General features: G+C 36.6%; 2 protein-coding genes across 3 annotated transcripts in view; both read left to right on the top strand.

Moving 5' to 3' along the window:
- The window catches only part of LOC145628818 (DNA polymerase zeta catalytic subunit-like), a 29,781-nt gene extending 25,848 nt beyond the window's left edge, over positions 1 to 3,933 (top strand). For both annotated transcript variants that reach the window (XM_081681230.1, XM_081681231.1), the window contains 3 exons: positions 1,591 to 1,894; positions 2,308 to 2,925; positions 3,429 to 3,933. In XM_081681230.1, the coding sequence (XP_081537356.1) occupies positions 1,591 to 1,894; positions 2,308 to 2,925; positions 3,429 to 3,602 (1,096 nt within the window). In that variant the 3' untranslated portion in view covers positions 3,603 to 3,933. The remainder of the gene's footprint in view (positions 1 to 1,590; positions 1,895 to 2,307; positions 2,926 to 3,428) is intronic.
- A 1,208-nt stretch (positions 3,934 to 5,141) lies between these two features.
- LOC145628819 (uncharacterized) lies at positions 5,142 to 11,774 on the top strand. Its single transcript, XM_081681232.1, has 5 exons — positions 5,142 to 5,881; positions 6,844 to 6,961; positions 7,404 to 7,756; positions 8,759 to 8,857; positions 9,506 to 11,774. Exons 1-5 carry the CDS (start codon positions 5,217 to 5,219, stop codon positions 11,028 to 11,030), a joined length of 2,760 nt encoding a protein of 919 aa, XP_081537358.1. The 5' UTR covers positions 5,142 to 5,216; the 3' UTR covers positions 11,031 to 11,774.
- The last annotated feature ends 4,629 nt before the right edge of the window (positions 11,775 to 16,403 follow it).

Here is a 16,403-nt window from a genome sequence, read left to right as displayed (position 1 = left end):
TTACCCACATTATTTTTTACAGAGTATTTTTATTGAAAAGAACCACAATTAACTTTGTTAAATGATAATTGTACATATTTTTTATTAATATATATTTTTATTGTTACATATAATATTAATACCAATATAGTTCTATAAAAATAAAATAAAAAAACGTTCATATTGTTTTTTTTTTTTTAAAAAAAAAGTCTTGAATCTTTATACAAAAAATCAAAAATCAACAAAAATTTTTAAAGTTAAGGTACAAAAAGTGGAGTAAATGTGTTATTGACTTTTTTTTCGATCTTTAATTTAAACCTTTAAATTAAAATTTTATGTAAGTATTGATTTTCAAAACAATCTACAATAACAATGAGTAAAATAATAAATTTCCTATATAGTACACGCATAGCGTGTGTTTTGTAGCTTGTTAGATTTAAACACAGAAATTATGTCCTAAAATAGGACAGTGGTGTGGGGACACTGTATAAATGAAATGTTTTAATGTTTGTAGAAAACTTTCTGCGTGATTTCAATGTACAAATACATATACATACATTTTAGCCTGACTTGATAGTTAAATCTTATTGAAATGCTTATCTGAATTCTGAAACCCCCCCCCCCCCCCCCCCCCCCCCCCCCCCCTTTTTTTTTTTGGTGCAAACGAGGGGCTAGTCCCCATCGTGAAACCTATTTTGAGCATTTATACAGTTTTTATTATTGTGATTATGTGGTTCAATATGATTGAAGTGTCTGAGTGACCATTGAAGTATCGGGTAAGACTTCCATACCCTTATCAGAGTGTTCAGTGTCCAACTATGGAAGTCCAAATGAAGAGTTTAAGACAGACAAAATCTTGAATTGAAACCCCTCAACTCTACTAAAAAATAGAAGACAGCCCATAAACATACAACATCAATAACACTCACTGCAAAGTATCTAACCTACTACTCTTCAAAACTTTAACTATCTTCCCTATAATGTCTCGAATTCTGAGCTTGACAGTATTACTGACATCCTTGAAAGCTGCAGCAACCATTGCAAACTTGAACTCCTACAGGGCTTTATTACTCACATTCTGCATTTAATACAGAGCAGCTGCTAATCTGTTATAGCAGCCAAAGCAACCTTCTTCTTGAACACTGACAATCTACTCCAAACGTATGCAAAATTAACTGGAGGAGTGGTGATCAGCCAAACCTTCACATCCTGATGACACTGCCTTCCAAAACTAAATTTAAATTTATTAAAAAAAATAAAAATAAAATAAAATAAAAAAAGTCACACTGGAAATTAAAAATATCACACGAGGCAGTATCACATGCCTTCTTTACTCAAAATTTCCTTGACTTGCTATCTGTTTTGCATTACCGACGAGGCAACCAATCTATTTCTGGATAAATGCCTTCTTTTATTTCCATGCTGTGTGAAAGAATTTTCCTTATGTGGGAAATTTTCTCTTACACATCTAACTGTACTGTCTTTTGGCAGTTCATTTATGTTGTTACTATTTTAGCTTTTGCATTCCTCACTGTTATTAATTGAGGGCAATTGCTGATTCCTTTCTACTTTTGTTTATATATCCTGCAAACACTGCTTTGTTTTTTGCAGTATGTTTGTTCTTCTTAAAGGGCGCACTTTAAAAGAGGCTTTTCGAATTGGAAATGAGATAGCTTCCACAATTACAGCAATGAATCCAAATCCTGTCAAATTGAAGATGGAGAAGGTCTACCAGTCCTGCTTTCTTCTTACTAAAAAGCGATATGTAGGATACAGTTATGAGAGCCTCAGTCAACCAGCACCTATGTTTGATGCTAAAGGTATTGAGACAGTTCGTAGAGACACTTGTCCTGCTGTTGCAAAGACCTTGGAGAAGTCGTTGAGAATGTTTTTTGAATGCCAGGACATTTCCAAGGTAAATACTGGGTAGTTGGAGTCACATTTTTTTAATTGGAAATTGGTTCTGAACTTCTGATCATGTTTTCGTGTTCTATATTTTTAATGAGAAGCAAATGTTGGGATCACTCTTTCTACAAATATGGTCGTATCAGTCATGTATAGTCAATGCGTGTTATTTTCTGTAAATTCAATTGAGGAGATTGCTAAACATCACGTCTGCTACTTTGAAGCTGGCTTACTCTGAAGAAAGGATTTTAAAAAACATTTTTTTACTGAGATGTTTTCTGTCTGATTTTTTAAGGATAGGAATTTCTCTTGATGATTGAGTGTTCTGTCTGACCTACTCCCCCATGATACCAGCATTGCATTCATGACTTATACCTTTTAAAATTAATGTCACCGTGTTGCGCTCTATCTGGTTGTTTGCAGGTTAAAGCTTATCTTCAGCGCCAATGGTCCAGAATCCTTTCAGGAAGGATTTCAATTCAAGATTTTGTCTTTGCAAAAGAGGTCCGATTGGGGACTTACAGCACAAGGGCTTCATCATCACTGCCTCCAGCAGCAATTGTTGCTTCTAAAGCAATGAGAGTTGATCCAAGAGCTGAACCTCGATATGCTGAGCGTATCCTTTATGTTGTTGTCCATGGAGAACCAGGTGCTCGATTGGTTGACATGGTTGTTGACCCACAGGAACTCTTGTCTATGGAGTCTCCCTATAGACTGAATGATTTGTATTACATCACAAAGCAGATAATACCAGCTTTACAGCGGGTATTTGGGCTTATAGGTGCTGATTTAAGGCAGTGGTTTCAGGATATGCCACGGCCTGTTAGGGATGCTCCTGCAAAGCAACACTTCAGTGCTGTAAATTCTCTCCGAGCTAGAATTGATTATTACTATTCCTCAAAACATTGTGTGCTCTGCGGAGAACTTGTCCAAACAGCTAATTATTTTTGTGAAAAATGTTCCAAGAAGGGCCCTGTTACCGTTGCCGCTATGACTGGAAGAACTTTAAAATTGGAGAGAGACATCCAACACCTTGTTGCTGTGAGTATCATACCCCCCCCCCCCCCCCCTCTCTCTCTCTCTCTCACACACACTTGCAATTTCTTATACCTAACGTGTTCCCTTATGTTAAAGCCATATACTCTCATCATTCGCCTAAGAATGACAACATTTTTTTCAAGTAAAGATGAGAGAAAGCTTCATCCACTCTGTATTACCCATCTACCCTTATCTGCACCACTCGTATCCGGTCCATAAAGTAAAGGAGTTGTGGTGTTTAGGTTAGTAAAACTGTACAAAAGTGGAAATGTCGCAGAATTTTGAAAGTTAAAATTTTAGGCAAGTGCAATTTTAGGGAAACAGAGGAAGTAAATCATAGTAAAGTAGTTGAGTGGTGATCTATTGGTTCCTTTGTTCCTTCACCTATATTGAAGAATTTCTTGTCAAAACCTGCCTTTGACTGCTGTTGTGCTCTTTAAATTTGGGCTCAAAGTTGTGATATTCTCTGCTATGAAATGACTAATTATGTGATTTACCTTCTATAGATTTGTCGGCATTGTGGTGGTGGAGATTGGCTGGTGGAAAGTGGCGTCAAGTGTACTTCTCTAGCATGCTCGGTATATTATGAGAGGCGGAAAGTTCAGAAAGAACTGCGGGCTTTCTCTGGTATTGCTACTGAAGCAGGTTTTTATCCTAAGTGTATGGTGGAGTGGTTCTGAATGTTTTCATCATTTTCCTATAAAGAAACCGCAAGGTGATTATAGGATAGGTGAGGTTTTGGTAGGGATTTTTTTTTTTTTTTTTCTCCTGCCCTCTTCAACTAAATGTGAATATGTACTACGTATTTTTTTTTCCTACTCGTATAATGCAGTGTACGGATGCAGATGTATATGGATATTATGGTCATATATTTTGTACAGATTAATCTGTAGTGTGTAGGAACATCTCTTCGTGTGTGTATACAGAATTAGAAGCCAGGAATATACTGTTGTTTGTTGTATCTCTTGTTCATTGTAAATGTAACAGTGGAAGTGTTTATATTTTGTTCAATCTATTGCTCTTCTATGTTGATTTACTTCGAATTCATTTTTTAATTAGACTGCTTGCATATCCCATGATTTGGCTTGCTGAGAAAATTGAAGAATGTAATATTTGACTAGGTAAGTCGGGTAAGTGTGAGTTTACATGGTTAATTCCCCATGTACCGACCTCTCCTAACTCCTAAGCAGGATGTATAAGACCTAATTAATATACATGTTTATTTTTATTTTTTTTAGTTGACACTTTTTTCTTTTCAGATTTGCCAATTCATAATTTCAAATTTTTAACCAGTATATCTCTAATTGTCATTTTGTCAACCATCTGCATATTAAACTTGTACAAATTAAGATAAATTTTAACAAGATTTCTAGTGAAATATTGGGAAATTCTTTTGAATTACATGTTAATAATGTTTATTATATGTTCATCTTAAAACCACATTGCATATCCTTATCCTAAATTGATATATTAACTAGAAAACTAGACATGTACTGATTTGGTAGTTTGGGCTAGCACGAAAGCCGGTTAGGCATAACATGAAAATGATTTGACTTGGCACCAAACTGTCAAAAGCCTAGCACGACATGAAAAGCACGTCGGTAGGTCATGTGCCGTGCTTGGACATCATTCGCAAAATTTGGCAAAAACTCGACACGCAGAGAACAAGTCACCCAAATGTTGGCCGGTTTTTTTTGACTAATTTAGCAATAATATAAAATTTATTTAGGAGGCATGTTGGTACGACACAACACAAGTACAAAATCGTGCATGGACTCCGAGTTAAAAGATCAGCATAAGCCTGACCAATATGACTATTTCCTGATCAGTCTAAGCACGACCCATTTAAACACAAAACACGCTAATCCAACATATGCGCCTACGCATCACGTCTTGTGCCCACCTTAAGTAATGACATACATTATAAATTTAACACACAAATCATCATTACATGTTTTTTGGTGAAAAATATGTTCATAATATCTTAAAACTTTCAAATCACATACATAAATTACAAAATATATGTTGATTTGAAACTAAAATACGCATTCTTATCTGGATACCGATTCATAAATCGCTAATATAGAGGATGGAAAAGAGTCAAAAGACCCTCCACCCTCTAAGGCCCATTATAACTAAACAAGACACCAAGTATATCCCTTCAACCTCTTCTTCAAAAGTCTACTACCAATAATAATCATTCAATATTCACACTTCTACAGCTTAGAAAGTCAAGGGTTTATGGAGGGTTTTACAGCTTCTACTCACCTCTAACAACTCTTCTTCCTCCATTAATGACGCCTTCTTCTTTCTCTCTCCTCCTCCGCCACCACCACCATTATCACCGCCGTCATTTTCTCTCTCCTCTCATCCGACACTTCTCTCACTCCCCACCATCTCACTCCAACACTACTACCACTTCCTCGGACCCACCAAAACCCTCCTCTCTTACTTCCCGGTTAAGCTTCGTCTTCGACAAAATCGACGAAATCGAGAAGGAGCGCGGTGAGAAAGATGATGCCCTTCAACGAATTCGAGCTTGGCGGGAATCCAAGAAGAAGCTCAAGCAATCTGATGATGGTGGTGGTGGTGTGAATGATGTCGGAAATGAGAAATTAGGGTTAGGGTTTAGTGATTCCGGTGCTAATGGGGGTGAAGAAATGAGGGGTTTTGATGTTGTGGAGAGTGGAGGGGTGGAGGAGGTGAAGAAGGTGGGATTGATGAAGAAAGAGATTGAATTGGCGCACCCGTGGCCGGAATGGGTTGCGTTGATGGAGAGATTGGTGCAGCAGAATTACTTTGATCATAGGAGGAAAGATGAGGATCAAATGATTGAGTGTTTGGGTTCGGTTGATGTTTCTGGGTTTGCTGAAGAAGAGGGGTTTGATTTTACTAGGGATTGGAGGACTGTTCATGCTGCAATTGTTAATTTTGGGAAAGATCGGTTCGATATTTTGAGGTAGTTGTTCATTGCTCTACTTGTTCTTGATCATCTTATTAACCTCCCTTCCCCACCCAATAACTTATAGAGAGGAAATGTTTTGATCTAATTGCTTGTTGCTTGTTTGATTTCCTATGATTTTTTTGGTTATAATAGAAAATTAGAAATGAAGATTGAAATTTAGAATTGTAAGAACTTGCATTTTTGTCCATTATTTTGCTGAGTAGGAACTTAGAGGATTAATCTTTGTAGTTAGTTGATTTCTAGAAATGGTTTTGATGCTATCAATGGATTATTTAAGAATGGAGAATGGAAACTTGAACAAAATCGGGTTGTTTAATTATAGTGAAAACTGGGAATTTGGAGTGGAAGGAATAGCACAATTTGGTGGAGGGGTGAATGGTTTTGCTGTTGTGAATTGGCAGTCTAAAGAGGTTTTACATTGGTGGACATGTAGAATAGTTTCGTCGATAGTGATAACAATGTGGATTTATATGACCTCACTGAGAAATTGAAAGGGAGGATTGAACTTTAGTTTGTTCAGACTTCAGAGGATTGAGCGTTAATGAGTTTCATTTGTTTTAGAGAGTTGGTTGATTAGATTAGGCGTCAGTTTTCACATAGTTAATGTACTAGTTATTTTTGGTGAGTATAAGGTGACAATGTGACAACATTGCATTCCCTTGAACTTTACATTTTTGGGAGGTGAATCAAGTTTTATTGCTCCATGCTGGCATCAGTTTTATTTTTAGAATTCAGACCCTATTTCTTTCATGTCAGACAGATATTCCCTCTCAGTATTTATCTTCTTGTGTAGATTTTGGTCACAGATTTTCTTGTATTGTTCTTTTGGTCATTTTTTTAAACTCATCCATTATGATCTTGCAATGGATCTTAGCTGGTAGTTTGTTTTATATAGTAATATTATGGACTTCTCCCTTGAGTCATTTTATTCTTTTTAAACTGGGAATTAATTTCAGGTCGTTGTCGAGACAGGATATTCAATCATTTGTCGGGTTTGGATGTCCCAGTGCAGACAAAAAGGTGGTTTTTTCTGCAAAACTGTTAAGGAAACATGCTCATCTTGATGAAGGAGATGTAAGTGTTGCTTCACTTGTTGCTAAGTTATAGCTCTCCATACTTCAATGAAATGACTGCTTTGGGAGGTTTGCAGTTACCTCTCTGATTCTCATATAAACCTTTGGGAGGTTTACAGTTGAAGTTTGTATCCAGGGTTGATGTCTTTTTCTTTAATTCAACTTGTGATTGCCTGATTGGGTAAATGTTAGTATTTTACCCTCCCCAAACCCTACTGTTGCAAGTTTTAACAGGGCTCTTAATGTATTTCTTTGATCCCTTGAGGCGTTGACAATATTGACTTTGTTTGTCTTACAAGCTGAGAGGCTTGCAAAATGCCGTTTTTTGGAGTTTACTATGTGCTTTCACCATCAAACTCAAGCTTGATGAGTATATGTTTCACTAATTTTGTGCTTTTTGTCTCTATAGTGTGTTTATATCAATGGTTTTTGTGTGCATTCAGGTTTGCAGTTCCTGCAATTTGAGAACCAAATGTGAAAGGGCGTATTTGGTTACAAATAAGGAAGATGAGGCGAGGACGATTGATGTGATGCGTGTCTTATTAACTTATGGCTTTGATCCTATAAATGGATCAGTTGAAAACAAATCTTTGTTGAAGCACAAATCTGTGAAAGCAGTAGTCCGGAAATTGCTTCATGAGGTTGTCAGGTTAAGTGCAGTGCCAATAGATCCCAATCTCCCTCCTCCAGTGATCAAGAAGCGCCCACCGAAGGTGAAGCAGCCACCACCTCCACCCAAGAGACGAGTGGGACGTGATGACATTGAGATGAAAAAGGGGGACTGGTTATGTCCAAAGTATGTCTCTCTTCACATATAGATTGAATTCCTTATTGCTTGATTATGTTCTGTGTGTTAAAGGGGTTTTGTTTACTCGCATTTTATGTTTGTATCACTTTATATATCATTATCTATCCTTGTGTCTTGAACTTGTGAAGCTTACTGTCACTTTTGATGATTCTACATCCTAGATCCTACCATGATTTATTTCTAGGAATGTGATCTTCAAAAAGTAGACCCTTGCTCTTATATCAATTTCCCTTTGATATTTGGGAATTGCTATATATATTCACTTTCCAATTTGGGTGTTTCAAAAAGTTCGACTCGCCTTCACTTTATTTTATTTTGGCAAGCCACTTTTACTACCTTACCCCTTCTTACTCCACACTATATACTCCCTCTGTTTTTGTTTTTAAATGCATCACTTGAGATTTTACACTATTCATGCATCAGTTCTCAGTACACCTTTTCCCCACACTGGCCCACTGTGTTACTTTATCCACTTTTTTCTTAAACCCACCCACCATCTATTTATCTCTCTTAGTTTGTCCACCTTTTTATTACACTCACTCATTATTCCAGACTTTCCTAGAAAAAAGTGTGATGAATGCGTTGAATTTTCTGGAATGGAGGTGTAGGTCAGTAGGTGTATATAAGTTGTTCTTACAGCAAGAGGAGTAGAATTTCTTAGATAATGATTGGTTTGTTGGTTGGTTTGGTCAAAGTGTGAGAAAAAAGGTATGGCTCAAAAATGATGAGACTTGGGGTAAAAAAATGGGTATAGGACTTTTCTGAGGTAAATGATGAATAATTTGGCTATTTGTCTGCTATGTTTTTGGCTGCATGACGCAGTAATTTACAGATAGTTTTTAGAATTGCTTGAATTTCCAATCTTGTAAAGGGGAATCTGAGATTTTGTTGAGATAGACTTAGCATCCTCCACGATGTATATTGTTTTTTACCATAATTTTTTTTTCTTTTCTCTTTTGATCTGTTAATTCTGGTAGTTACTGACTGCAGGTGCAATTTCATGAATTTTGCAAAGAATAATGTTTGCCTGCAATGTGATGCGAAGCGTCCCAAGAGGCAGCTGCTGCCAGGAGAATGGGAATGCCCCCAGTGAGTTCCTTCCCTATATTGGCTTTTTGGGTCCTATATTTGATGACTTAGTAATAGTGACATGGATTTATTGCTATTGATTTTAATTCTTTTTCTCCCCCTTTACTCCCATGAAGTAATCTGCCTCAAGCTAATGAGACAAGCAATTACTTTATCATATTCTGAATCCATCCTCCAGGTTGTCCTCAGCTTAGTCTCCTCCTCTCCTCCAATGTTAGAGGCCCTGTAGTTCTTTAGAGATCTATAAATTAAATCAAATTTATGGTTTTAGAGACCCAGGCCAAGAATTCTCTATAACACCCCCCCCCCCCCCCCCCCCCCCCCTCCCTCTCAAAAAGAAGAAAAAAAAAACACTCAATGTTATTGAACATTAGACAGAAAGAATAATGGAATATCCTGTAATTAGATGTCTACAAACTCTACATCAATTCTTGGTTAACAACTCTCAATTTTACTTGTTAAGGGACACCAACTACAGCATCTACAATCTGTATATTTGTTCATTGAAAATTTGTGATCTGATTCTCAGAAGAGTAGTCAATCTTCTGTTCGGAATTGTACCTTTGTCTTCTTATTCCTTGATCCCTTTGAATGTATGTTTATCAGTTCTCTGACACTGTTGTGTAAACTACAACTATCTGTTGGCAGATGCAACTTTCTGAACTACAGAAGAAATATGACTTGTTTCAACTGCGAACATAAGCGGCCACCTGATGAATACATGGAGAATCAGATGCAAAGCAGGCCGCAGAGACCAGTTACAAGAATGGAAAGGGCTCCGGATAGGGAACAACTTTCCAATGCCTGGAACTTTGACTTTGATGATGATGAATCAGATGGGGCAGATGTTGCAGCTTTTGAGTATGCAGATGCTCGTGCAATGAATGAAGATCATCATCTGGATAATCCACCGGAAAATGGTAACTTCAATAGGCCTCAGGACAACCAATATGGGTTCAGCAGAACCCCAAGGTTTCAAGAGAAAGAGCTTCCAATGCCTGTACAAGCAAAACACAGTACTGGCTTTGATGATTTTGACGATGAGGACGATGACATTGATAGCTATGAAGTAGATAATCAAAACAGAAATCAGAACCAGGAAGCTTCACCTCTTCGCTTTTCTGATGTGGAAAATGAAGGTTATTCCGATGCTGAAGAAGATGACATTCCAGGATTTAGCAGACCAAGATCTAGTTCCTATTCCAAGTCTTTCAATCAACAAGGTTCTGTATCTGATTCAGGGGATGATGATATAGATTTTGATTCAGATAAGGACCTTCCAGTTCACCCTAAGTGGAAATCAAGTCACGTTGCTGATTCTGGTCGTAGAAATAAAGCTTCACGTAACGCATCAAAAAGAATGAGTTTTGACTCTGATGAAGATGATGATAAGCTTGCTTTTGGGAGCGATGATGATATTGAAGAAAGATTATCATCTAGACGGCGTAGGGAGAGCCATTATGACTCTGATGAGAGCGGCCTTGAACACGGTGAGAATTATAACCAAACCAGAAACCGTAGTGGGTTTAATGGAAGTTTTGTAAAGGGCAATGACTTTGATCATGACTATGGTAGATCTTCTCGAGGCTCTCGCGGTAGTCACAGGGACTCATTTGAAAATGTACGTGGGAATTCGAGTATGAGGGGAGGATTCCGTGGTAGACAAAGGGATTCGTTTGAGAGTTCAAGTATGAGGGGAGGCTCTCGTAGACAGAGGGATTCATTTGATGATGAACATGGAGGTTCGAGTATGAGGGGAGGCTCTCGTGGTAGACAGAGGGATTCGTTTGACAGTGAACATGGGGGTTCAAGTATGAGGAGAGGCTCTCGTGGTAGACAGAGGGATTCATTTGACAGTGGACGTGGGGGTTCGAGTATGAGGGGAAGCTCTCGTGGTGGACGGAGGGGTTCGTTTGACAGTGAACGTGGGGGTTCGAGTATGAGGGGAGGCCCTGGTGGTAGTCGGAGGGATTCATTTGATAATGAACGTGGGGATTCAAGAATGAGGGGAGGCTATCGTGATAGTCAGAGGGGCTCATTTGACAATGGACGTGTGAGCGGGAGACAGAGGTCTAAAACATCTGCAGGACGTGGAAGACAGAGGTCTAATGAGTCAGATAACGATTGGTCAGATCATGATAGACCCTCCAGGCCGCGGAGAAATGCTAGATGATAACCCTGAGTGTACATGGAGTCATGGATCATCTCTGTTGGTTCTCTCAGTATCTTGAATTTGATACTAGAATCCATGGTTTTTTTATATATCAGGTTGATAATATTCAGTTCTGACAGAAAAATTAATGCTTTCATATATTCATCATGTCTGAATATGAGGTAGTTACATCACGGAGTTCTGGAAATTGTAAGCTTGGCTGGAACTGCTCTCTGTTCGACATAAAGGAAGAAAAACAGAAGTGAGGGATTCCTCATCTATTGCAGATTTGCAGCCTGCTTGTGGGCGCATGTGAGCAAATGCGATAGCATAACTAAGAATAAAAATTACGGAGTGCACCGTGCACAAGATCCTTGTGTTCATATGTCACACTTTGGGTTGATAAATTACTCGGCGGTTTCAAGCTCCAACATACACCTGATAATCTGTGTATGTGTATCTGCCTGCAGAGTGTAAATGAATGATAGATGACCTTAGGCTACAGTCACTACACCCAAATAAAAAAGTACTCACCTTCATTAGTTTGATATTCTTTTCCTTGTTACAAGTTTTGCGAAACATTTTCCTATGTTATAGAGCCTTGTTAGAATGACAAGCCAAGCAGATTATGTGAGAAACATTAAAGTTTTAGTACTTCATTGGTCAAACCAAGCACATTATCTTACAATGACCAGCCAAGCAGATTATGTGAGAATCAAAATTGGTCAAACTTATTAAAATCATGATAATTTCGAAAATTAGCAATAGATTTGTAAAAACCAATTTTATGGTTTTCTGATTTTTGGCTTTGCTTGTAATTTACTTCATTGGACTATCACATTTTCATGACAAAAATTCAATATCTTATATATTCTATTCAAAATTTCAATTCTTCTTCATTTACCATATGCATTGAAAAAATCAAAATACAAGATATTCAAAATCAAAGATCGACCTCCTCTTTACCCTACGTACAAGTTGGTTGAAACCATGCATATATAAATACATATAACCTATGCATGTATTAAATAAATCTCTTATGCTTTTTGTTACATAATCTCATACATATACAAAATACATAACAAGCCTACATTATATTATATTATTGCAAACCAAGTTAAAAATGAGTCTTGCTTATAATAAGATCATTAAATTGTTGATGATCTTGATTTTGTTTCTGAGCTTTATCTTTCTTATGGAGTCTGTAAACGGTAGGTTGCTAAACCACAACGTTGACAGTAACGCTGTGGAAAACAAATGGAAACAAGAGGAGGCTACTCTTGTGATATCGGATGTCAAGCCTAAAAATCGACCTTCAAGGCCATCATCCTCGAGTAGTAGAAGTTATATCCCTATACCTGGAAGTCATTGAGCGTCCCTACTTCTAAATTAACCTTATGAGCTACAAGCTATTGCAATAACAGAAGCTAAGATAAGATGAGAAAAAAAAAATGTTAATTTTATAAGTGGTTCTAATAAGTGGTTCTATAAAATAACTATTTTAATCTTGTATTCATTTATTTGTTTGCTATAAATGCATATATGATATAGATTGTACTGTAACTACTGTTAGTTTACTATATATAACATTCATGTAAAGCTAGCTTGATTATTAATCGTTGTACTTGTTTACATTGAAAATTATTATAATAATAAATAAGTATTTGAGGATTGTAATTGTTTTATACTTTGTAATAATATTAATTTAAGTGCTTAAAAATAATGTTGATTTTTTTTTCCCTTTCGTATTATTATTTAAGAGAATACAAGCGAGCAAAGTCAACAAACTTACATGTGTCAATAATGGATACCAACTTCATATTTGTCATACCTACGGGCTATGTATACCTTTCAATCTTTAGGGTGGGGATCCTTACCCTTCCCCCTCACTCTCCTAAAGTGTCTGACTCGCAAATACTTTCTTTGTATAGCATTTTTTTTTTTTTAATAATTTAATTCATATAAGCTGAAGACAGAACTATTCAATTGAGCTAGATTACCAATAGAATGATGCATTAATTACTTTTCAAAATATAATAACTAGCACAAATTATTTTTCAAGATAACCAAATTATTATTATTTTTTTAATAGGGATCGATATGTGTATATGCTTAGCCCTTAACATTATATACTTGTACCAAAAATCAATACTCCGTATCAAGTAACGATTATATATTAAGAACTCCACGTGAACTTGTTCCAAAAGGAAATCAAACATTTATATTTATGAATTTTAAAACAAATGGACATAAAAGATCAAGATCACATGCATCGATCTTGAATTATTTATATAGTATTACATACGTAACATAATAAAAGGAAATAAATTGCTACAATAATATCATCTAAGTACATAATCAAATTAATTAAATCGACGATTGCTACTTTTTAATCCCAAGTCTTGAATATCATCCTTGACGCGTCACAGCAACAGCAGTACTCAACTTGAGGAACATACATCATAGCGGGAGCAGGTTGTAGGACGTAGAGTTGTGAAGCCAAAACAGCAGTAGGCGACGGTTGAACTTGGTAGACACTACTTGAATAATATTGATTATTACGAGCTACACTTTGAGTTTGAATTTGGTTGGCATTATTATTCGAAGTTGAAGGTGGTAAGTCGAGTACAGGAATCCAATCGTAATCAGGGTACGCATACGTGCTTCGACTTTCTTGGCTAGGAGGGTAACAATTCGTGTCGGCCGGGGTTGATTTGGGAGAGGAAGACTCCGTTGATGGTGTAGAGGTAGTAGACATTGTTGTTGTTACGAGGGTTGGTTGATGGACTAATAATAGGAGAGTGTAAGGAGAGAAATTAAGGAGTGAAAAAAAAGTTGTGGACTAAAATAATGAAAGTGATGGGGTTTTTATAAGGTTTTTTAGTCGGTGTAATTATTTCCTTGGATATATTGTTAGGATTGAATTAGTTTTTGGTATTTCTTGTAGCTCAAGTTCTATTCTTTCCTAAATTTTGGCATAATTGCTTCTGGATTATTCTGATATTAGTGGTAATTATTGTTATGGATTATGTAATTTGTTGGGACAAAATATTTTTCAAAAATATTATTATCTTCATTTTATCATTACAATAACTAATAAAATATTATACAACTATTAGTACTTATTTAAAAAAAAATAATGCTCCGTACTAAATATCTCGAATGATCTCAAAAAAAAAATATCTTGATTTCTTAATTGATTGATATTTTTTTAAAAAAAAAGATAAAAATCAGGAACCTAAAAACACATATATGCAATATTAGAGTTAGAGTTTGAATATAATACAAACTCTTAAAAATCTTATAATATTGCTTAAATATCTATTTGTAGAGTCCTAAGTTTATAAAGTCACTACTTAACACACCATATAAACCGCTTTATACCTCAGCTTTAAACACACAAATCAACCTTCAAACCCTCTTGTGTATTATTGAGAAAAAGCAAGCCAAAACACAAAATAAAAAAGCCCTACAAAAACATGAAGACAATCATATTATTCATTGGTTTACTAGCGAGGGAGCCCCCATTCCTCACGGTGAGAAACAATTTCGTTTCTCACGATGGCATTTTGGAAATTTTTTACAAGTTTATCACTTATTGAGCTGATGAGTCGGATTATGTGGGGACAGCCTATGTGGCAATATGTTTGAGTAATGTTACCCAGCAAACGATCTCACAGCTCTCATCCTTTTTAGCCGTTAAGTTCTCTCTCTTCTCTCTATCAATGGCGATCTACCTTGTACGAAGCTCGTGGAGATTACAGACGCAAAACACGGGTAGTGATGATCTATAATTCGTTTGAAGTAAAAGGTAAGTGTAGTTTTCTACTCCTCTCTCTTTCCTCGTAGCTGTTCAATTTTTCAGTTCTAGGGTTTTGATGTGGTCTTATGTGATTAGACAACATTTCAAGAAATTGAATTCATAATTCCCAGCGAAATCTGAATAATTTTGAAATTAATTGGATTAGGATCACTCCCTCTGTTAGAATTGGTTTGATATTGGCGAGAAATGGCTGATTGATTATCTGGGAACACAAAATTTTACTGATATACTCGAATTATGCTCATTCCCTAATTTCACAATTTAACTCGAGTCGCAAATTCCATAAATTACGAATTCAATTCGAATGGCTAATTCCATAAATTACCAATTCAATTGTCAATTCATACCATTGTTACCTACCCCAACAACATTCATATAAACAAGCGTTCAAATTGGGGAAAAAAAAGGAGGAATGCAGAAATTAATGTTCGACTGGAAATCAGACGTTACCTGGAACTGCGTATTCGACTTGTGTTCGCCCAGAATTCAACAGTAACCCATATGAATCAGCCAATCCTTCTCCAGCCACAATTCGTGCCTTCTCAAGCCAGTGGAAACGAGTGCCTTCTTCACCTTTCAAAATTATGAAAATCAATTAAACGTTGAAAGTTAACGGCGTCAAGACCAATTCTCATCCAATATCACAGTTGGCAAACAAAGTAAGACACGTAGTATTAATGAGTACACATCAACATGTCCAGTAAGTGACTTTTGAGCAGAGAAATGTCTGTTCAGCCCCCATAAGAAACGTTCCTTGTTTCTCACGGTGAGGAACAGGGAATTAGCCGTTTACTAGCTCTTTTCATAAGAGGAACCTATGCCCAAGAAGTGCAACCGGAGGCGTTTCTACACCCGCGCCTACACCCTCACCCACACCCACACCCGCTCCCTCACCCTCACCTTAAGCCAGCTCACCCCCGCCGCATGTTCCCCGGATGGATGGGGGCATTGCCACCATTGGCCGATTTGCCACCGTTGCCTCCATTGCCTGCTGGCATTGATTGCAAGAATGAAGTCAGAAATTATCTTATTAATCATCCTCAAGGCTCATTGAGTGATGAATGTTGTTCATTACTCGAAAATGACCCAAGTCCCTTAATCAAAAGTATCTACAAACAAGTGTGTTCCGGTGGTGCTGCATCTCCTCCTAGTGCATAAGAAGTTATTAATACGTAATTAGCATGAAATAGTTTTATTACTATAGTCATTAGGAACTTAAGAATAAAATAAATGTAGTAGTCACATATTTAAGTAAGTAGTTAAGTACTGATAGTTCTCCTTAGGGAAATTAGCAGATTGTTTTTATAGTTAAGTTTATATACTATGTGTAGGCACGTAAATTTTATATAAGTGCCACATTGGATATGATGCGGTCAAAAGTCAAGTATTGACTTATGTTTATTTGACTTTTAATTGTTATTAATTATTTTGGGTGAAATAACTTAAATTAGCCCATTTTAATTATTGTTATATTATTGTCAAGCCCAACATCCAATGTACATTAATCCCTAACCCTAGGGTGTCCTCACTCTATAAATAAAGCACTCTCACATCATTTGAAAGAAGGAAAA

The sequence above is a fragment of the Chenopodium album genome, chromosome 4 (assembly GCF_948465745.1).
Source record: "Chenopodium album chromosome 4, dcCheAlbu1.1, whole genome shotgun sequence".
Lineage (NCBI taxonomy): Eukaryota > Viridiplantae > Streptophyta > Magnoliopsida > Caryophyllales > Amaranthaceae > Chenopodium > Chenopodium album.
The sequence above is the reverse complement of the archived record's forward strand: the minus strand, read 5'-3'. Positions and strand labels throughout refer to the sequence as shown.

Bases quoted from the DNA above. Each gene is read 5' to 3' on its own strand.
- LOC145628819 (XM_081681232.1), top strand. From the start codon at position 5,217: ATGACGCCTTCTTCTTTCTCTCTCCTCCTCCGCCACCACCACCATTAT. The intron at 5,882-6,843 runs GTAGTTGTTCAT...AATTAATTTCAG, and splicing joins GATCGGTTCGATATTTTGAG to GTCGTTGTCGAGACAGGATA. The intron at 8,858-9,505 runs GTGAGTTCCTTC...ATCTGTTGGCAG, and splicing joins GGAGAATGGGAATGCCCCCA to ATGCAACTTTCTGAACTACA.